This window comes from Amblyomma americanum, chromosome 1, assembly GCF_052857255.1.
Source record: "Amblyomma americanum isolate KBUSLIRL-KWMA chromosome 1, ASM5285725v1, whole genome shotgun sequence".
Lineage (NCBI taxonomy): Eukaryota > Metazoa > Arthropoda > Arachnida > Ixodida > Ixodidae > Amblyomma > Amblyomma americanum.
This window is the reverse complement of record NC_135497.1, coordinates 167130804-167153771: the sequence shown is the minus strand read 5'-3', so window position 1 is coordinate 167153771 and position 22968 is coordinate 167130804. Positions and strand designations below refer to the sequence as shown.

The following is a 22968-nucleotide window of genomic DNA, read 5'->3' as shown; positions in this document are numbered from 1 at the left end:
GCACTTTGCTAAACACAGAAGAAAAAATATCCATTGGAGAAGCAAATAATCGTCTTCTAAACGCCTTCAGATGCCTGAAAGTCGCACAGAAAATAATATAAAGGCAAAAACTTTTGAAAGCATTAGCTCAGTAACGCTGTTTCGGGATTAAAGCAAGCACCGCCGACGAAAACCAACATTTCCATGGGAAGCGATGACAGGGCATGATAAATGAGGTCAGGTTTCACAGCCAGAATAAGTAAGCTGATATTGACAGGCACGTAAAAATTGCTGAATGACGTCTTGACAGTACAAAGTTAGTACTGACAAGGTCACCATCGCAGCAGGATGCTTAGGATTGCTTACTCATCCTTTGATAGACCACCTTCAGTGGTTAGGAAATGCATTAACCCCTGTTAATGACTTCCTTACCTTAAATATTCTTAATCTACTAAGTAGCTATTCAAGACCAAAGTTTTAGTACCATCCCGGTACAAAATCGGTATGGGAAAGAGAGAGAATGAAAAGCAAACGCAGGGAGGTTAACCAGATGTGAGTCTGCGGTTTGCTACCCTACACTGGGGATGGGGGATAGGGGTTAGAAAGATGACAGAGAGGAAAACGCAAAAAAAAGGAACGTGCACACATGGAGACACACACACACAAGGCGTTCCAGTTAAAGGCTTTCACACAGGCCGGTAGATTGTAAAAAGCGCAAAAGCGCTTGCACGGCCTTCTTCTGCGACGGTAGGTCCTTTCGATGTTGGAGAATTCTTTTTTCGGATAGTGGTTGGTCGTCCAGTTGGTCAAGTTCGTGGCTAAGGCATGCCCTCTGTGGACTGTAATGCGGGCAGGAGCACAATATATGGCCAATTGATTCTTCATGGCCGCAGTGGTCACAGGTTGGGGTGTCGATCATCCCTATGCAAAATCGGTATCATTTTGACTTAGCTCTATATGCTAAACAGCCTACGTGATATACATTCTATTCTACGTAAAAGGGCATTTCATTTCATTTCCTTGATATTACCAAGTGTTAATACAACGAAAGGTGATTTTCAACATTTTCGGCGAACGCGAATGAGGACATGATGGCAGCGATGTCATTGGTTGTCGTTGGTGGGTATAGATATAGATAAAGAGAGGGGGGGGGGGGGAAGGCAGGAATGTTTACCAGAAAGGTTTCCGGTTGGCTACCCTGCACTCGGGAAGAGAATGAGGGGAAATAAGGACTTAAAGCTTAAAATATTTATGGCACCAGTTACTTTGCTGACGATGAGTGACATAAAGAAGACAGGTAGGGTGTTGCCAGCATCAGCCCCAGGCAGTATTGTTGCCGGTTTCCTCCAAGCAAAGTGATGTGTTCTTTACTTCATACTAATATCAAATATTTTCAAACAATTCTTTACTTTCTCAAGCACTGTAGTGCGCCATGACTGAAATCACGGAGCAGTAAAGCATGACAAAAAATCCTGCTTTCTCATACCTACTTTCTCAAAAGTAGGTATGCTACTCGTAATTTTTTGTCATGCTTTACTGCTCCGTGATGAAAGTATATAATATTTCAGCGACATTTATATTCTCTCAAGAACATGGAAGTATTTGAAAAATTAATATTAAGTTTTTGCGCGCTGTACACAAAGCCCGCGGAAACAATCAATGCTGGGTAGACGTCCCGTACTGGTCGTTGGCACGACGTGCCCAGTGAAGCCCGGCAGAATTGCGCAACTAATTGCTCTGCAGCGTGCTGTGTACATGGTTTTCCTCCTGTTTACTGGTGACAACCGAAATCAATGACGGGTGGCTCTGTAAGTAAATTGTTCCCACAGAATAAATAACTTAAAATTGAAAATTGTTCGTTCATTAGGAAAATAAATGGCAATCTTGCGCCAGTTTTCCCGAGGCTGCCAAGTCAAATAAAACTGTCCCACAAACAAAGCAGACTGGTTTCAGTTCCCTTCTTTGTTAAAAATTGGCCAGCTGAAGAAATCACCCTCTGTATGCCCTGCTAAGGTAACGTTGTTGTCCTTGGTACTCTTACTCTCTTCATCATCAGCAAAGTAATTGGTGCCACAAATATTTTAAGCTTTAAGTTTTTTCCCGAGGCATGGTTGCTAATTTTTTTTCATTAGTCCAGGATCGCCCTGTTCTACACTACTTCTGGTCACCCGCTTTTTCGACTGTTCACTCAGCTCCCCCCTGTGGCCACTGTTCAAACATTCTATAGTACTGCAGCTCTTGTATTCACTTCTTTTGAAGCAGCCTGTGGCATCTTTTAGCAAGGTTCTTCAGGACTCACTGACGTGTTTTATTAGTGGGCTCAGAACGCAGTTTAGGTATGCTGTCAGCACAGCCAGCATTATACAGCTAACATCTTATGATTGCGATTAGGACGCGTTTCGCGCCAAATCTTGGCGAGCAAATTTAACCGAAGTTGTGTTCACAAAGTATTAAAAAGCCATTCAGCAGAGAAAGAAACTGAAAGATGTGACCATGTTTGTCTCTACATTCTTAGCGGAAGTTGTTTCCCGAATAATGAGTTTATTGCATGAAATAATCACTATAAACGCTTTTGACGAACGTTGAGCTTACAGCGAACTACCACCGCTTCCCAAACGAAACTAGCCAACTGCAGCAGCGTAGTCCACATCTCAGGCCGCGATCTTCACGTCCGCAATAATTCCTTCGTACTAAAATTTGTAGTTACGAGGAACGCACCTGGTGGCAGTATAGTGAGATACGGTAGTAAACACAAGCTGCGATTCATATCGTAACGAGTACAGAGGCGTGGGGTAGTAAATTTATCTTATAGCATACGCGCCTTTCCTTCTCCTCTCCTCACTTTTTACGCGCTGGAAGGTCGGCGCTCCTCCGCCGGCTCCACCCCCGGAGGCGGAGCTCCCTGACTCTCCGGAGCTGCGCGTCTTTATTGGCCGCGGCCATGGCAGCTGACTGACGTCTGAAAGAATCTAACCAATAGCCATCTCTGAACTGGTAAACGCCGGTGCGGGAGACGGAGGAGGGTGCGAGCATGAAAAAGTTGCCGGAAAGGGGTCTCGCCAACTTTTGCTCATGATTGTGGGTTCTCTGCTACGCATAAAAGCGTATTATTTGGCTCAGGTGTTTATGACAACAGAAGGCAATGATTGAACAAGTTTATATGCTCTCCTCAGAAGGTGTTTCAGAACCTCTTTAAGGGCCAGCATAAATTGCCCGAAATTTTTGTGGCCTTCTATTTACGTATCAGCAATTTATAATGTTAGTGTGTACACTCTAACTTAATCTGAACTTTATTTCTATTGCGTCTCCTTCATTACGATAATTTATAGTCACCGATATTGCGGGAAAAAATTACAATGGTAGCTCGGACTCTGCGACAACCGATCTGCAATCCTTCTTGTTCTCACTCTTTCGAAAGACTTCTCCTGGCCATTACTTCTTGCATGTGAGCACGCTTTTATTAATCCTTACCTGTTACTCACACTTGTGTATACAATAATGCATGTGGCTAAACAAGAAGAGCAGTGACCGTGAAAAAAGGAAGAGGGCGCGTAGTGTTCGCAGGCAATGGCCGCAGCTTTCTCCGGGGTCTTCGTTCGCGATCATTCTGTTCAAAACTTCGTCCTTTTCTGATGAAAACAAAGCCATACACACAGTGTGCCATCCTCGAGAGCAAAAGAAAAGCACTTGCGATTTTCACGAAGGAAAATAGTACCAAAAGATGTCACACACTTTCAAGCCCACTGGCAATCCCGTGAGGACAGTCACGATGTTGCGAAAGAATGCACTTTGAGAGGATTGCTAGCTGGGTCACCAGAGGACACATTACCGTTATAAGTGCAAATGACAACTGGCAAGGGTGTAGCCCTGAGCGCGGCGTGCTTTGCTTACTCAATAGCTCTCTTTGTCTACCCTTATCAAACTAGAGTTTCAAGTCCCAGATTTAAAAAAAAAATGTGTGCGTGTAAGGGCGGGGAGGAGGGGGGGGAATTCGTGTCAACATCGATAACACCAGCAAAATAATTATAATAAGAAGTAAATTCTCAAAAATGTATTGACCTCGCTCTAAATGGCGAAGAGCTTTTTGTGACGAGTTACTTCCAGCAGTCGCCCAAAGCTAGCCGTAAAAATGTTTGTTTCCCAACGCCACTCGTAAGCTGTTCAGTGCTAAAGCGCAAACACGTTATGTGCTACAAGAGGAGCGACACAGAGCCTGCAGCAAGGCTGACAGAAACTTTAGCGTTCGAGCCAAAATTTGCGTTTCATGCCAGTGGCTAAGTGCCCCCACCCCGCCTGTCCTGCGTTCCACGGTCTCACGAGCAAGGGCAAGAACGGTGGCTTTTGGTAACCAAAGAAAACAGTTAAAAGCAGCCCTGCGCTCAACGGCGAACAGTTGTTGGAGTGTCAGTAAAAACACAGCCAACCGACTGCTCGCCAAGAAATACCACACGCCAGAGCGTCGAAGCGTGCCAAGACAGCCAGTAAAATGCCCAAAGAACCGGTGACAGTGCTAAATTAATCTTAGCGCCTGGGCAGGAGTTTGATATCAGGCGCCTTCGAGTCCAGCGCCGGGAGAACACAAAACTGGAGCAGTGCGTTGGCCAACCCTGTTAGTCGCACAGTGAAGCGAAAATAGTTCGTAATGGCGGCTTTTCGAGCACTGTATTTGCTTACAGTCCGTTTCTTCCGTAATAAAACAGGTTTTTTACCGGAGCAGCCGTAAACTTTTTAAGTATCGAAACACCTTCAAGTTGGTCTTTTCTTCAGACGGCTTGATTTTTCATAAAAGTGCCCGACTGTAACCACGATAGTACGGCTTTGTTGATGTCAATTAGTCATTAATATTCGCCTGAGGAAATAACGCAGAAGAGCTAGTGCGGCCGACGCCATCCTATTCGTACTTTTACGGGCAATCATGAGCTGTTTTACCAGAGGCCACAGATGCCACTCGGGAAACATTGGAGGCCTTACACATGTCTTCCAGCGAGGTTAGGTGCGTGAGTCAGGTGTCTGTCGCGTTTAGAGAAAATTAAACTGAATTTTCGCGTCGCACCTGAGTGCTGCATCAGTCGACCACGACTCCTCCTTTTCTTACCATTTTAGTGCTGCTATGGCGTTATGTCTTCGTGTTTTTTTTTCTGCCCTCCTGTGGGGTGTATCTTTTTTTTGCTGCATATATGTTTCCAAGCTCTGTTAAATAAACCCCAGTTCACAGTTACCACCTTGACCTGTTGTTTCTCTTCCACGTACATCATTTCATTGCGCCGCGTTTTCAGTACAAATCCGAACCAACTTGCCCAGCTTCCTTGAGAAACCTGCGTTTCTCAACCTGCGTTTCTCAACCTGCGTTTCTCAAGGAGTGTTCTGAACCGCAGACACGGCTTCTCTTTTTCTTTTTCTGCGGGTACCGTGAGAACACTCAGCACGAATTTCCGATTTTCAAACAGTAACTTGACAGCATACGAGAATAAAATCACAAATTTTGCAAGGACGTAGGTTTTTCGCACCTTTTTTCCCCTTTTTCTTACTCCAGAGAAGAGGCGTGATATGGCCGGTCGCGGTTCAAAACACGCCGCTTTGCTTCGCAAAAAAAAAAAAAAGTTCTTTCGGCCATAAAATGATAGTACTGCACCGCTTAGCTACGTGCTTGGATGGTGGTTTTCCGCACGATAGGAATCTATTAACGCCTCGCTGGTGCCGAAATGTGCGTTAAAACGCCACCTGAAATCGGGAGTACTTTTAAACCACTGGTACCTCCTATCACCTATCCTCGAGAACGTGCGTAAGGTGCCGCGAGCGTGTAAAGAAACTTGAATCACATTTGTGTATATATTTCTTTCCTTTGCGACGAGTAAATATGCGCCCATTTAAGTGTCACAAAATTTATCTACTGTTAAAGAGTCTTCACAGGTGTTCTTAATGTGATAAGCAATAGCTGGTGTCCTAACGCTGCTGTTTTATCTGTGCACGCTAGATTTATTAGCTTCTATAAGTAAACCAAAACGTAATCTTTTTCTTTGTTCAGTGCACCTCATATTTATTCAAGTGTGCACTGACTAAGTATAAGCCTCTCTATACCTTTTAAATTGGCGTCCCTCATAGCCCCTCTACGCGACGTTAAACCCCCGTAAACAAATATACCTTACAAATAATTTTCAAAGCGTTCACAAACATCACCACACCGCTCTCCTGGCGTAGATCTGAAATGTGTTCAGTAGCATAGCGCATCTTATAGTATTTCTTTATACACAGCTTTGCGCATATTACATCAAAATTTCTGCATGCCTCATGATCAATTTTAAAACAAGGCGTCCATAAGCATCAAAATAATCTGTTCCCTGTCGGTTATTATAGAAGTCTGTCTCGTAGCGCGAAGAAAAAGCACCTTAATGCATTAGGCTTCGAAATTCTGATACGCATAGCATGGTAAGGCAAAATTAAGCAAAGGGGTTGATAAGGCCTCTTTTTTATTGCGTCTCTCTCGGTTTTTCCTCCACGTTCGCGAATTTCCATGAGTATCTTTTGTCTCACAGGCTTACTCAAGTGTTTATTTTTTATTCAATTTTTATTTAGCACAACCCTAAAGAATGGCCCATAAATGAACACTAGAGGGAGAGATAAAATTAGGCAAGGCAGATAGAATACTCCCCAGGAACACTACCTATGTTTTTTCTAAGCGGAAATGTGACTGCGTTGCTGAGAAGACCGCAAATGAAAGCCCCAAAAACCTCACATTTTAAAGCCGCCTGAGAAAAACGAACTGCAGCGACGTCATTTCTATGACGCCTTTAGAATCCGGCTAATGAGAGATGCCGCTGTCAAAGATCGGAAACGAGGCCGGAAAACGGAAGTCAGCAGATTTGTGGCCACGGCGGCAAGGTGCAAGCGCAGGCCGCCGATGGGGACTCTCTGCTGCCTGCTCGCATTGCGTCTGCGTCTCGCTGCAAGCTCCGTGGGTGCAAAAGAAACTACCTGAAGTTATCGAGGGCAGCCGCAGACAGCAGAACAAACTGCTTATCGCGCTGACGCATGTATACATCGGCGGCGACGATGACAGCGTGTGACCTTCGGTGCGTTGTGTGCTGCGTGAAGTGTGCACGTAAGTTTCTAGGGATTCTCGGAAGCATGCGAGCAGTTGCAGCACTCTAACGTATTTATTCAATACCACAACTGAGTTAAGTATTGTTCGCGCATTTCTCATCAAACGGCCCACTGTGTCATTGATCATCACGTGTTTGATGACTGATTACATAGTGAGTACGATCGCAGACAGCGTTTGTGCTTTTCGCTGCTATGATCGTTGCGATTTCTACGTTCGTTAACTGCTTCCTGTTGGTTATAAACGGAAATGAACCAGGGTACGTTCCGGCCCCCCTCAGGTGTGTCGCCTGCCGCCTGCCGGCTATAGCTGTCGAGGGGATGCACGCATAATTTTTACGAACACGCATCAGCTGGCTGAACTTTTTTCTCGCGGAAAACCCTGCCTCGCCTGCCGGCGCCTCGCGTATACTGCGTGCATGATGACCTACGCTGGGGAACTTTTTTTTTTACTCAGCCAAATGAGAGGTGATGGTGTATACAAGTGGCACCTCTCAGATATTTTTCAGCGCATCTAAAAACATATTCGCCTTTTCACTGCGCAGAAAACATGGAAGACCGCGAGCTCCCATAGCGCTTCGCCCGCTGACGACATGCATGCATGCGCGTGCCTGCATGAGCATGCACTAAAAGTAAATAAACAATCACTTTGCAAATTCGTAACGCCCGCAGCCTGCAAAAAGTCGCCGATTCGACGGCTGAAGTGAGAACGAAACCGCTTGACCGGCCGCGTAGCTATCACACACAGCGTGAATGCCGTTGAGAGCTTCCGGTTCTGAACTTGCTGGGTACAACGGCTACACGCAGCCCGAGTCCACAGAATGCGAAGTGAAAGATACAGCACTCGTGTTTTGCGACCAACCTCTCTCTCCGTCGCCTGTTTTGCACTGTTGTAATGACGAGACCCTTCGCACTGTCAGCTATGCTCAGCGCGCTGCTTTCCTCATATTTAGGCGGCAATTACCCATCGAGACGGCGAAATAGCGTTCGTTACTCGTCGCCGCTGCACGAATCTTCCAGTGGCGGCGTCAGGTGTACCTCGCTTTCACGCAATTTTACGCCTTATTAAAGCGTTGTTTTCAGTAACAATGACATATTTGTTTTCAAGTGAGCTTCCCCTGTTAGCCTAGCCTGACTTAGTATTCTCTTTTAGTGCCCCTTTGAGGAGAACTAGTGCGAAATTGATACAAATGATACGTCAGATTAAAAATAATAATTTCTTAATCCTCAATGCACCACCATGACCATGAACTACATGTTCCAAATGAAAGGTACCTAGCACTGGGATGAGACACTTTCCACTTGAGAGTCTCAAGAAGAGTGCTCGCCTTCTGTTTTTCAACAGGATTTAGAATTTATGTGGCGAGGAACAAGCACTTTTACCCACCACACTTGATTTTCAGCAGATGTGCAAAGAACTGGTGCTCAAAATAATTGCTGAGAAGATCAGACTTGCTGAAAAGAAACTTGTTAATGGAAACATCGCGCAGAGCATGTTTTTTTGTCAATGGAGTAGAATTTGTTCAAAAGGCATGTTGGCTGAGGAGTACTCGGGTACTGCTATAAGTTACCTTTCGATGTTCTCACCCCATTAGAGCAGGAAAAAATGCTTGAGCATATAGAAACCTTTCTGGCTCATTTCTCGGGACAATACTTCCAGTAGCAGTCAACACGCTCTATAATAAGAGGTGCATATTTTGCGCAGCACACACTTTATACTACACATACAGTCATGAACTGTTTGTGAGTACATAATACATATTTCATTACTAGACCGCTTTCTACGCTCTTGCGTTATATAACGTTATGCATTTCGGAAGGAAAGGTTGCATTGTCGGTGCTCAGTGCAATAGGTCTTGCGCTTATCAAACAATATGTCAGGCATGACACTTGAAGCGACTAGATATCGAAAATACACACACATTTTCTTTGTTTTCCGGACTCTCTGTCAAAGAATGCCCCCTCTCCCATGTGGCTCCTAGGGCAGCGAAACGCGAAGCGCGGCTATTAAGATGTCAGCAAAGTGGAATTTTGGGCTAGTTGCTACGACACTGCGACAGTGGCGTTGCGCAGGGACAATGGCAGAAAGGAAGGAAGGACGGAAGGAAGGAGCGTGTTTCTGCCCGGTGTCTTTGTGGCCATTGCTCTGTATACCAATCATATTCTGTCTAGGACCGCAGCACCGAGTTAAGGGTACAGATCGTGGGGAGGTTTTTATTCATGTGAAGCATATCGACGACCCCCTCACGCTCTCTCTCTCTCTCACACACACACACGCACAAAAAAAAAGCTTTTTGTTGGTAAAAACCGATTTCATTATTCGATTTTCGAGGAACGGCAGTGAAGGACCACGGCTTTGAAAAAGTGGTCCTTCTCAGACAAAGTTCTTTTCAAGATAAGGTAATTAAGTTGAAACAACAGCGTCATTTTAGTGCCTACTTGCGTTATTGCGTTACGTGTTATTGCAGCGTCTGAATTATCGCTGTCTCAATACGCAACAGGAGGCCGCCATTTTTAATACCTAGTTTTCTATGTAGAGGTAAGGAAGCAGAAAAAAGCTATCACACCCGTTTTAGTGCAACTATCTCAAACTAAATTGTGCCACAGTTGTCCGCTGGGACGACTTTGCGACTGTGGCAAGTTTCGCGCTTTTCTTGTGAACAGTAGGTACAGAATAGAATTGTTAACACTCTCCGCTTTCGGCGGCGGCGGCGGTGGGAGCGGCGAAATGACACGTGTGAGAGAAGTCAGGAAAGGTCTGACGATGCCGTTCAGCAAGTCTTCCCTCCCAGTCTGAACGCGTGTTTTGGTAAGCTTACCGGTGGGACGGGCTCGCTGAGGAGTGAAAAGCAGACACCCAGTGCCACTAACGCTGACAATATATGGGGCGCGGCGTAGACCTCTATAGGGTGCCTCGATGCGCGAGAGCGGGCGCGCATCGAGACACCCTAGTCGTCTTCTAGCATTTGACACGCAGCATGCTGCTGCGACCAGCAACCGGACGCATGATTTTCAAGTTCGTTTTTTTTTCTTTGCTTGCCGCGAACACCGTCTTTCCCGAAAGTAACCACGCAAAAGGGCTTGCTTCTAAAAAAAATAAAAAGGTTTCTAAAGGCTTCCAAAGGTGAGGACAACGGTTTTCATTACTTTAGACACATGTAGAGCTTAATGAGTGCCATAAGTGCTCCACTACATGACAGAAAAAGAAACCCTTGCCTGGTCACTGTTGGCAAAGATGGCACATCGCTTCACCTAGCTACGAAGACGAGCTGTAATCGAGTAATAAATGGCTCTTTTAAAGAACTTCATGATTAATTCGGGTTGTTGCGATAGCCGCCCACGCAGTTTTCAGGTGGGCCTTCACGTGAACATTAGGAACGGTGTCAAGTTGCTTCTGGAGGCAGAAGGGGAGAGGGGAGGGGCTTGCAAAAGACAGTGTTGGGGGCTTGTGTAAGAGAGTGCGTAAGTCACTGGGATGCGAGCTCATTAGCTCTCACTGTCAAGCTCCGTAACGTTGAAAGAATTTGTACGCAATAGAAGGGATGAAACAAGGGAAGAAAATAAACCCAAGCGCTGTACTAGCCAGACAACAGGAGACCCTTTGTGCGTGCTGCCGTCTGGAGAATGCGATAGTGTCAGAACCTTCCGGTATCTTTCTGCCTCGGTTGACTTCAAAGCACTGCGTTGTTTATATTTTTTTTCTTTGTGATCGCTTTCTTGGAAAGTGATTCACACATGGCGCTTTGCCTATTCATCCCGAAAGGAAGTCAGCTTCCGGATGGTTTGTCACCATACAGCGGCTCATCCCAGGCACATGAGCTAAAACTTCTCCATGCTCTTTGTCTGTTGTTTCAGCGCATGAACGCAAAAATACCACGTGGCCATGCGAATATGATTTTTGTACCGTTTACAAGGCCATCTAATGTGTTACTAAGTGAGATTTTAACTTTGTTCGTTGCTCGCTATAGCTGCAGTATACTTCGCTGACTGATGTGTTTTTGACCTTGACATAACTGCTGTTTTTTATCGCAGTACATTAGTGGTACATGAGGCAATCAGCACACGTTTGCGGTACATAATGAGAAACGTCGCAGTGGAAAAAACGGTGTGGCACAACAACACCCACCTATTTAAAAGTGCTCTAAATAAGTGGCGCAGTAACGACATGCAAAATATTTGACGGCATTTACGAGAAATTCAAATCGGTGGTTAAAGCCGATCTTGTTTTCGGCGTTCATTTCTTATGCAAGGGAAATGTAAATGTATAAAATTAAAACGGCCATCATTTGCTGTTCACGTTGTAGATCAGAGTGTCGGGCACGATAGACGAGCCATGTCAGGTTACGGCAGCGTGTGATCAAACCAGTCTGCTGAAAGATTCTCTTTTTGAAGTCTGAGGAGTAAATCTTCAATCGAAATTAAACCACTTGTGCTGCGTCTTTACTAACTTCAATTGCTATGTATTCAGAGGTCTGGATTGGGAACAATTGGGATAAGAGCTCATAGAGAACACCTTAGCAATCTGCAATTCGCTGATGACATTGCCTTGCTGAGTCACTCAGGAGAGGAACTGCAAAACATGATAAATGAGTTGGGCAGATCAGTACTGTGGGTCTAAAGACTAATATGCAGAAAACCAAAGTAATGTTCAACAGTCTAGCAAGAGAACAGCAGTTCACAATTGGTAACGAGGTGCCGGAAGTGGTAAGGGAACATGTCTACTTAGGGCAGGTAGTGACTGCAGATTCGGATCACGAGAGTAAAATAAGTAGACGAATAAGAATGGGGTGGAGCGCATTTGGAAGCTTTTCTCAGGTCATGAATTGCAGTTTACCAATATCCCCCAAGAGAAAAGCATATAACAGCTGTATCTTACCGGTATTCACCTGAGTTGGGCAGATCAGTACTGTGGGTCTAAAGACTAATATGCAGAAAACCAAAGTAATGTTCAACAGTCTAGCAAGAGAACAGCAGTTCACAATTGGTAACGAGGTGCCGGAAGTGGTAAGGGAACATGTCTACTTAGGGCAGGTAGTGACTGCAGATTCGGATCACGAGAGTAAAATAACTAGACGAATAAGAATGGGGTGGAGCGCATTTGGAAGCTTTTCTCAGGTCATGAATTGCAGTTTACCAATATCCCCCAAGAGAAAAGCATATAACAGCTGTATCTTACCGGTATTCACCTATGGGCAAAAACGTGGAGGCTAACGAAAAGGGTTCAACTTAGATTCAGGACAATGCAGCGAGCTATGGAAAGGAAAATGATAGGTGTAACGTTAGTAGACAGGAAGAGGGCAGAATGGGTCAGAGATCAAACACGGTTTAATGACATCCTAGTCGAAATGAAGAGGAAAAAATGGGCTTGGCCTGAGCATATCCGATGGCAAGATAACCGATGGTCCTTAACGGTAACGCAGTGGATTCTAAGAGAAGGTAAGCGTAGCAGGGTGCGGCAGAAGGTTAGGTGGGCGAATGAGATTGGGAAGTTTGCGGGGATAGCGTGGCCGAGGCCGGCACTAAATTGTAGAGATATGGGAAAAGCCTTTGTACTGCAGTGGCCGTAGTCAGGCTGATGATGATAGTGATGATGATGACTATGATGATACGTGTAACATCGATATTAGGGGATATTTTAACAAGCTTTAAAACACATAACTTATGACCTTAACTTTGTTGTTGTTGATTATGATGATGATAAAAATAAACATTGTCCATAGGACTCAATTGATACTAATTGCACTGTTTTTTACTACACAAAAATCAATGATTTAGCGATGCAATTCAGCAAGTGGCGAAGTTTTTGTCTCGAAGTTAAGAATGCTTCCGTCGAAGCTTATATTTTCTGTGCTTCATATATATGCATAATACGTTTAAAAGCACTAGCTTATCACACATTCTGCTTAGATTACAGCAAGCCTTAGTTTCCTTTCTTTACAACCAAAAAAAAAATTATATCCGTCTCTTCATTTTCTGCGTAGATTGCATACCTTCTGTGAATGTACCTCTCCTGTCGTCACTTAGGTATCGCCATATCAGCGAACGTCTGCAATACTACTACGCACAACGGTGCAATCACGCAATTCTACCTCACACTGCCTACTGCGATTCCTCACGCACCTTCTTCACGCGTTCTTCTCACCGCTCACACGCGAAGCAAATCTACAAACGCAGCTTGGCTTTAGCCCTGTTTACTTTTTCCTGGGAATTCTGTCCGTCGTCTCGCCACCGCCCGGTGCAAGAAGCGAGAGAACCGTTCGGCCGCTTTCGTCTTCCTGGCACGTCCACGTGAGCATTGACTCCCGAGTTCGACACCGGGTCCAAGATTGACGCAACCAGCGGGTGACTCAGGGCGACCTCGCGGCGTCCAGGTCCCGGCACGCGGAATTCCTCGCCACGCAGGCCATGAGGGTGCGCACGACCATGCCACCCGGGACGCGCAGTTCAGCGGTGAGCTTGGCACTTGCACAGCGCATATTTTTGTATTGTTTTAGATCAAGCCAACTGCGTAATGACTCCGGCACCAGCTTGAACCCGGTCTCCAGTTACGCGGCCGAGGGGCAACATCTCTCGGGCCGGAGCCGCGCTAAGTTTAGCGCGGCCGACGCATCAGTGCGGGGAGAACCTCCTCTCCTTGTAAACGGCCCCTCCTCGCGCGCCCGCCGGCGTCTGTGGAGGGCAGACAAACAGAGCGACATTCCAGCCCGTTTTAAACCCTGGATATCCAGTGCCTGCGCACCGCGCTCCGGTGAACGAAGGGAGCAAAAGCAGCGTCGTGCTCATTAATTGCTGCCATAATTTCATACTCGAGCGTGCGTGAATCGGCAGGCAGTGGTGAGAAGTTGACGGTTGGGAAAGAGCCGCGCGTTTGTCTTATTTTTCGCCGCCCGCGGAAAGCCCTCCCGGCGTTGCCCCTCCCCTCTCCCGCTTCTCGGTAGATGTGCCTGGCTTTGAGACACGTCACGCTGACGAAACCCCGCCTTCTGCGAAGCCAGCGCATCTCTCCTCCCTCCAAGACTACAATTGACGCCGCCCGGGGCGCCGCTTTATAGTCGTACTCCGCATCTCGGCCAGCTCACGAGCAGAGCAGTTGAGCGAAGCAGTCGCCATGGAAGAGAGCACCAAGGTTCCGCTCACGCCCGGCTCGGTCATCAACGTGCCGCTGGGCGCCAGGCTGGAGATGCAGCTCAAGCTGCCCACCGAAGGCGGCATCGTGGTGCCCTCCGACTGCGCAACCGCCGACGAAGGCCAGACGGTGCTCAAGAAGAGCACCCAGTCCCGCACCGAGACGCAGCAGTCCAAGCGCGTGGCCACGCACGGCGACCAGACGGTCACCGAGTCCAGCCAGGCCGTGCGCAAGCTGATGCAGGACAGCCGCTCCATGGTGCACCAGTCTTCCACCGAGTCCAACGAATCCCAGAGGATCGTGAAGACGACCGCGCAGCAGGCAAGTTCCGTTCAATTCAGTCAGAGCCCGAGCAGCTTGAGCTTCGCCTGAGGCGAAGCCGAGGTAATGTGCTGGCCGGAACTGGCGCCCCGCTAGCACGTTATCGGCTTTCTCTTTCTGTCCTAGCTTTGCCGATTGCTGCTTTTTGCGCGGCTTTCCCGGGAAGATTTTTTTCTGACCATGAACTCATGAGAGAAAATGAGAAAGGCTTGACTCAACGATGCGTTAAAGGACCTACAACACAGCGTTGACTCATGTCCTTCATTTTTGCTCACGTTTGTATAAATTCAAGCTGCTGCTCAGTCATGAGCCATCTGGCCCCAGTAAGCCTTCATGCAGGCTTAGCGTCCTCGGATACTTCCTTACCGTTTCTCGCTACTGAAACCACGAACTGTCAAAAGTAATATTTTTAGAAATAGCCATGAAAGTCGATTTATTAGCACTTCTGCTCACTGTGCCATCTTGCTGATGCCGGAGTTGGTGAATACGTAGCACACTGTGAGCCAGAAGTTTAGCAAGGCGACAAGAGGAAAGCGCGCACTATATACTTTAATTTTAACAGCCACATCATGACGCGAACTTCAATCAAAGTGTCGCCTTCTTCGTTCGAGTTGTCTTAAGCGAACTTAAAATCTCGCACTAACACTAACAGGGCGCTGCCGTTGTTTTCCCAGTTTCGAATCCTCCTCCGAGTCCCCGTCAAACCTACTGAATGTCGTAATTTGAGCGCCAACATGCGAATATGCTGACATCATCTCGTTCTTATCAACTTCCTGCTCTTAAAGTATGTGTCCTTTCTTTACAGCAAATGAAGTACTCCAAGCAGACGTTTTCATCGACGAGCAGCTTTGAGTCCCACAACTGATTTAACCAAGGGACTACGACTGTTCTTGGCTGTGACGACCTCGTGGACCTTACTCATTCACTACTGCGTTGAGTGCACAGAGCCTATTTACTACAGAAGAATCACATCGCTCAATAAACAATTTTTACGTAATCACGTTTATGTCTGTCTATCTTGTAGCCCAGGAGTGGCTTAAAAAGAGCAACAATGTTCTACTGGCTTCAAGGCGTTTATCAAGGAAGCCAGCAAACATACCCCAGGCAGCTCATATTAACTGTACAAAGATTATGTATGTAAGTGAACAGCCCTGTATTTTCGCGGGCCTGCTGCGTCACGACTAGAAGAATAAAGGTAGACAGAGATCAAAGGGCTACCCGGAATTTTAATCACCAATTACGAATAGCTGTGGGATTTGTCTCTTGCTTACATTATATCGAAAGCGTCATCAGAGAAACTTTATTCTTTTGTATTGCCCATGCTACACACTATTACGCAATCCTTAACGTGTTATTTATATATGCTCACTCTGCCAGCTTGTCTTCCTGCGTTCCAAGAACAATACCGCCACTGCGCAATTTATTTTCCTCTTTAGATTGTTTGCTTGGCTCAAGTTCAAATGTATAGATAGGCTGAAAGTGCGCTTTAAGCTTCGCGTTTTAAACCCGTAGTCAGTGACGCAACTTGAAAGACGCCATGCGCTCAGTATCTTAAATCTATTTTATTAACGACTTGCTGCGCAAGTGGACGACACCGTTTTGCTCTTTTGTGAGTCTGCCGTTTAATACTAAATATGTTGTCTGGATGCATACACGACTAGCAACAGACAAAGATTGGCTTCGTTTTGTGGGGCTTAGCTTCCTCATGCGACTGAGGCTTAGAGTTGTAAACTTTCGAAAAAATTTTAAAGCTCGGAAAAGAAGCATTTTTTCCTGTTCTTTTTCTTCAGAAAAAAAAAGTTATTTTGGAGCTAAACGAGACGCATTTCATTAAGCCCATTTACTTTGTAACTCTGAAATAAGTAGGAATTATATATTCCACCAAACAAAATATGCTGGTAGCATTTCAGGAAGAACACGGTGGCATATTGTATACAATACAATCGACGCAAAGCACTGCATCAGTCTCACTCGTCCCTGCTGGGTACGAATAAGATTGATGTGCGCCTTTTTCCGTGAGGTTCGAGTGCACGCACAGTCGTCCACGCACCTGTCTAGATCGCTCGAACTGCGCACCGGGAAATACACTTGTGCTATTTACAGGTGGCCTAGCACTCAAAGCAAGACCTTATAATGCATGCACATTCCCATGGATAGTGTTTAACTCCCCGTGCAGGCAGGCAGGCAGGCAGCGGCAATTGTCATATATATGCACAACCGAGGGCGCCGTCCGAGCGCTCTAGACAGGTGTGTGGACGACTGTTTGCATGCGCTCTCCCGCAAGCTTGTCGCGCAGCTTCGTATGCACATTACTGAGCTTCGACATGTTTCTTTCACATGGCGCAGACGATGGAGGAATTCGTAGAAGCCGACATGCGAATGACGTTAGTGGTTGTTCGCTACAAAAGCCTTGCCGCCTAGTGGACGACACCAGATGCTTCGCAGACTCCCAAAGAGCTCAATTAGACCAACTTTGACAGTGCGTAGGGAGGTGATACTGTGAAGAAAACTACGTATAAAAATTTTGGCGTTTTGTTTTCTTCTTCTGGGCAATGAAAAAAAACGAGAAAAAAACGTTCTCTACTGAGGCTGTGAGGGGCGCCGTAGTCCAGCGCTTCGGAAAGTTTCGACCACCGAGGATCTTTAACGTGCAGATATCGCACAGCACACAGGCCTCTAGCGTTTCACCTCCGTTAAAATGCGACTGTCGCCCCTGGGATCGAACCCGCGTCTTAAGGGTCAGCAGCCTAGCACCATAACCACTGATTCACCGCTGCGGCAGACACAAAAGATGTGTGATAAAATAGCGCAAGATAGTCTAGACATCCTTTAAAGTGTAGAACTAAAATAACAGAACGTTCAAATATACAAAAGAGCACGTATTAGCGCAAAGAGCGGCATAAGGAATACAAATAGCAAGCCTGACTGAATACTTAATAATGTGCCATAAAACACAACACATTGAATGCTCCATAACAATAACTCACTCAAAAGTCACAAAATAGCTCTAACCTTTAATAAAATAGCAGAAAAATACAATGTTCTTTCCACACATGTCGACAACCTTTGGTTGTATTGTGCAACGGTTTTTGCTTTATTCATTAATTTCGCTATCACTGGTCGGTCCCTCCTTCAATGGTTGGTTCAAAAACCAGCACAGGTGGCCGCTAGCAATTATAAGGAAGAGAAAAATTGAGTTCGAGACAAAATTGTTACAAAATACAGTTCCTGGAGTCTCAGGTTTGGGGGCCCCCACTGAAAACATAAATTAAGGAGCCACAGTGTTTGTGCATGTACATTTTTGCACGACTGGCTGCTTGGCAACACCATTGCAGATTTAAAAAAAATTCAACCCTCGTATTGCCTCTGCATTACGAAGCTCCTAGAAACAGTCAAAAAGCTTTTGCCTAGTTTCAAACACACGGTCCTGCGCGTGACGCTGAATGTCTCTTGAATGTATCTTCTTCAGATGCGCAGTGCTGGATAGTTGCGTGCAAATCTGCAAGCATCGGCATAAAAGTAAGCAAAACCGGTAGATTAAGCTGGCGAGACTGCACCCCCCCCCCTTTTCGTCCGCTCTTTGAAAGCAGAAAGCCTCCGTCAGCATGGTTCTTACGCAAGCAATCCAAGTGCGGTTTTTAATTATCGCAGAACCATGATGAAGAAATTCTGTGTTCGATTCCGCTTAAAAAAGAGGATTCTTAGAAGCGCAGAAAAAAAGATGTCGGATAAAAACAAGGGCAGCATTTCATTTAAAACAGTTATTTATGTGCGCCCCTGAGGCAGCCCCTTCCATTCTTCCGAAATGCACAACATGCCTGTGTCAGCCAATAACTTTTAACCACGCAGTCCTTCATAAAATGCCAATACTACATATCCACATGTTACAACGAAAACACTCCCGCGGTGGCTCAGTGGTCCTGGTGCTCGGCTGCTGACCAGAAAAACGCGGGTTCGATTCCGGTCACGACAGTCGCATTTTGATGCAGGCGAAATGCTATATTCTCGTGTACTGTGCGATGTCAGTGCACGCTAAAGAACCACAAGTGGTCGAAATTATCCGGAGCCCTCCACTACGGCGTTCCCCATAGCCTTAGTGGATTCGGGACGTTAAACACCGTAAAACAAAATAGTGCATCAAGATATCATTAATTAAAACACTTGCAACATATGCATCACATACGCTTTACAAATAAATATACAACTTTACTCACATCACATGTCTTGAAGTCTACTGCTTGCAAAGTTTTTCTTCAGTAGAATTTAGATATGCTTAACTGAAAGGCGCGTGAGCGTCTGCAATTTTTTTTTTAATATACGTATACCTCACCTCTCGAGTACAAGACATGTGTAACCATTCGTGTCCGGCTCATTCGTAGTCTGCGTCAAAGTGGGAAAGGAAAGTAAAAGATGTATTTATAACTTGGGGAAGACATATAAACACAAGTGATCGACCAAGTTATTCTGATGGCCGCAGATGACTCACGAAAATGTAAAATGCGTGGCAAAGCATTCAGTGTTATGCATATCTTTACACAGCACATACACCTTGAGCGAAAAATAATATTTTAACACTTTGTGCACTCAAAAAATTCTATTATATCCTGTGCTATAGTTTTATAAAACTCGTTGCTAAGCCACAGCACGTGTCTCAGGCTATCTTTGCTACGCATAATGCTTTGAACAAATCATAATTCACCAAAACGTGGAAATTTTTAATTTACGCTCCACTTGGCTCAATATGGCGCACTAGCCGACGTGCCATAGGTATTGAAGGCCATCAACGAATGAAAGGACAAACATGGTCTATTCCTGCTCTGTTGAACCCTTTAAAAAATTACATAAGAAACACAGATAGACGAAACCAACTGGTACAACCCAGTAATATCGATGCACAAGTCTCCATTTATTAGCACGCGGGTTTTGCACTTAGAATCTGTGATCGCATTCAAATGAACTCCAAGAACACTGATCACATACAGAACAGGCTCCTCATTAAACACATCGTTGGAACTGCTTGAGGCAGCTAGCATGCTAAGCTTGGTGCTCCTGTAGCGATCTACTGCGCTTCCTTTCGCACCTAAAGCCCTAGAGTGTGCTCATATTACCTGCTAATGGTTTAAGGGGCGGTTTCAGTCCCTGTTTATGAAGAAGCCAGTACTTAAATCTTCCTAATAAATTCTGCGAACGTTGCAAGAGCATAACGGGTCCTCAAACTTGTTTCACCTCAACAAGCATATGCGTGCGGTAGTGCACCCTTTACAGGACAACGTGTTGCTATATTCGCATTACGCCGGATCAGAATTTGGGTGCGCTGCCTGTTCAGTGCGTGAATGCTCAGTACACAAATGGATCATCACGATCATACCCATGATGGCAAGCATAATAGTGAAGGTCAGCCCGAGCGCGTGTTGTTGCTTTCACTTTCCGTACACTGTATCGGATTCAGCTGTGTGAAAGAAAAAGAGCGCGCCATGGCGATCAGCTACACTCAGAAAGCAGTTGTGAACACTGAACCCATAACAACCGCCGCCACGCCGCACACTCCCCATAATTTCCGAGCGCGCCGTTCGATACCCTTGCAGCACTGAAAACTCCCTCCGTAAGCAGCTGTTTCTAGTTAAGTTCTGCTGTATATTCATGTACAGGAAGCTTTCCGCTTTCACGCGTGAATAATAAAAGACAAAGGTTGAAAATGACAGGTTTCTCTTGTGTGTTGAAACTTGCAGTGGTGGTGATGTAAGAGATACTGCCAAGCTTTTCTTGAGATGAGGTACGCAAATACGGTAAGACACTCTGGATCTAGTTTTATTTATTCTCAACAGGCCTGCACACGTCAGGTGTCGTCACGGGAATAAATTGGGGGAATACGTTAAAACAATTGTGCGATTATACTTACCACATTTTATAACTGCTTCTAATATTTTATAATAGCTATAGTTTTATAACTGCTATAGCTGATTACTACTCCACGTAAAATTAAAAACAGCTAGTTTTCTGGCGCTCAACAAAAGAAGTTTGTTGTTCACAGAATCCTCTGATAATTGCACTTGAAATTTCTCCTCCAGTAGTCCCTCTGGGTTACTGCAAATTCTTTAAAACCACTAGCCGAGACTAAATTTTCCTGATTTTATGCACGCTTCAAAGCCTAAAGTTGTTGTGGCCAAAAATCGGCTCATGATGAAAAACAAGTAAGTAGGCAAAAGCCCTTTGCCTCGTTGTGTGCGCCAAAAGCATCCAGTGGCTTGCTTCTTCGGGCGGCTGTCAAACGGCACAAAGGACGTGTCCCGCCCTGCTAGCAGCATTAACCAGCCACTGAGCCGCTTCCTTCCTCACATGCTGTCCGTGCAGAGCGTGACGGAGACTAAGAAGGAGACCTCGCAGCTGCCGTCGGGTGGGTCGCTGCTCTCCGCAACCACCACGGTGACGACTACCAGCAGCAGCAGCAGCAGCACCACCAAGAAAGCCCCGCCGCCCACTGCTCCCAAGCCCAAGCTCAAGCTGAACACAGAGCTGGCCTCAGATGTGGCCCGCTTCGGTTTCCCTCCGGACAGGCCCTGCTCCAGTGCCAGCGTGAGTATTCTGGGACCGCGAGGCATGCGCCGCCCGAAAGGAGCGTACAAGCCGTGGCGTAAAGTTTAAAAAAAAAACGAATACGACCAGCACAAAACGTCGTTCGTAATGCAAAGGACACTCGCATTCAGGGTTGTGCTTTTGAGGACCACATAAATGCGCTGACAGTCGTTAACAGGTACAATATAATCACCACCAAGGAACAGCAGCCTTTTTCAGTCCCACGTATCACAACAGGGTCCTTCTTTATAGTATCTCTCACCCAGTACTAGAAGAGACACGCGTGAACAAGAGCCAAGGAAAAGCACAATGCCATATTTTATCCCTGCTTTAACCATACGCATGCAGCCACTTTATATTGTGAGCGCTCAATTGCTGACACCACTGCCGCCTAATTAAAGTCTATATGTTCACAATTTCCTTGAGTGCTATTCTGCGAATTTAAGCTCAGACACAAATTTCGCCTTACGCGATTCGAGTGCATGCTGCCACGGCTATATGAGACAGAGCGTGTGCTCGAACGGGCTTGTTACAGCCACTCAATCATGTCGCCTTGAAAGCAGATGCTCATGGTCAGCACAGAGCTTTATCCGTATGATGCAAGGCAGCTTAGAAGCAGTGTGTCAGCCAGTTATCCTCCTTGTCGCGCCTTCACAACTTTTTTAGCGATTCGGCAATCAGAGAGCCACGTTTTATATTTCTGAGAGTACACGTCACTGGTAATGTGGCAAGGCCTTAACGAACAGGTCGTTTTCCAGCAGGACTAAAAATGGAACCAGTGAAATTAAGCAAAGTAAAAGGTGCGTTTTCTGCAGCCCTTGCAAAAAGGTTTTCTTTTTATTTATTCGCGTTACACGACCAGTTTTCGCCCTCCATTAAAAGCAAAGCCACATCAAGGACTCTCATTTTGATTGCTTGGATCAAGAACATCACAGTACTGCGAAATCGATTCAGTATGCCTCAAAATCACAAAATAAACGATTATTTAAGCCCAAGCGATGAATTTGTAATTCTAATTGCTAAAGGAAGTACTTTTCTCGCCGCAACTAACGTACCACGACCTGATTTCATCCAGGAAAGGCATCATCCTGCTGCACGTGGGCGAGAACGGAGTTGAAATAGCACACTTGAGCCAAATTAACGAACCGGTATTTGCGGACCTATGCGCAAGCTATAGCAGCAGTTATATTTACAAGCTCTTCACATCGATCCACTTCTGAGATTTAGCGCGCCTTGCAAACGAAGCCATTGAGAGCACTTGAGCACACTACGCCATATTGAGAAAAATTGACAATACGGCAAGAATTCTAGTGGCAAGAAATAGTGGCAAGAATTCATCGAGAAGAATATAAAAATTTTAAAAATCGAAGCTTTCCGTTTCTTTGTTATTACTATTTATTTTCAAGTACCCACAGGATACTGCAAATGTTCTTTCCTCTCTTTTTGCTTCTAAACGCTTGGAGAGAGTAAGAAGAGTGGGGGCAGGACAAAGGGAGCGGGGCTAAAAGAATTTACGGACGTGTTTGGTTACATACGACAGGCAGTATATTTCATATGGCCACCCAAACGTATTTCAGATGTTCAAGCTAGTGTCGTCTTTTCTCGAATAATTGAGTGTTGCTTTTTTTCTCCAGTTATTTTTACTCCCAATGCTCTACGTAAAAGCTTAATTTAGAAAACAGAAATAGTAGAGCCACTGTAAAGGTGCGTAACGCGTCAAATGTCTCAAAATAAAGTCTTGCCTAAAAGTAAAACCACTTAGCTGTGCGAAGCATCGAAGATTGGCCTCCTTTTATGCTTCACTTGGCTTCACACTCAGAAGAAAGCCTTGCATATAAGCTTATCAAGGAACTTTATGAGACTATCGGTAG

The 22968-nt window shown here is 45.6% G+C and overlaps 2 protein-coding genes across 2 annotated transcripts in view; both read left to right on the top strand.

Moving 5' to 3' along the window:
- Positions 1-22968, top strand: part of LOC144114144 (uncharacterized) — a 74939-nt gene that overhangs the window by 31739 nt on the left and 20232 nt on the right. Inside the window, exon 5 of the mRNA XM_077647662.1 lies at positions 20876-21097. Coding sequence (XP_077503788.1) covers positions 20876-21097 — 222 coding nt within the window. The remainder of the gene's footprint in view (positions 1-20875; positions 21098-22968) is intronic.
- LOC144114145 (uncharacterized) lies at positions 14053-15521 on the top strand. The gene is made up of 2 exons (XM_077647663.1): positions 14053-14524; positions 15330-15521. The coding sequence occupies exons 1-2, from the start codon at positions 14186-14188 to the stop codon at positions 15387-15389; spliced, it is 399 nt and encodes a 132-aa protein (XP_077503789.1). The 5' UTR covers positions 14053-14185; the 3' UTR covers positions 15390-15521.

What these genes read in the sequence shown, in the direction of transcription:
- LOC144114145 (XM_077647663.1), top strand. Translation starts at nt 14,186, where the DNA reads ATGGAAGAGAGCACCAAGGTTCCGCTCACGCCCGGCTCGGTCATCAAC. An exon ending in TGAAGACGACCGCGCAGCAG is followed by an intron (nt 14,525 to 15,329) that starts GCAAGTTCCGTT and finishes CTTTCTTTACAG; the next exon opens with CAAATGAAGTACTCCAAGCA.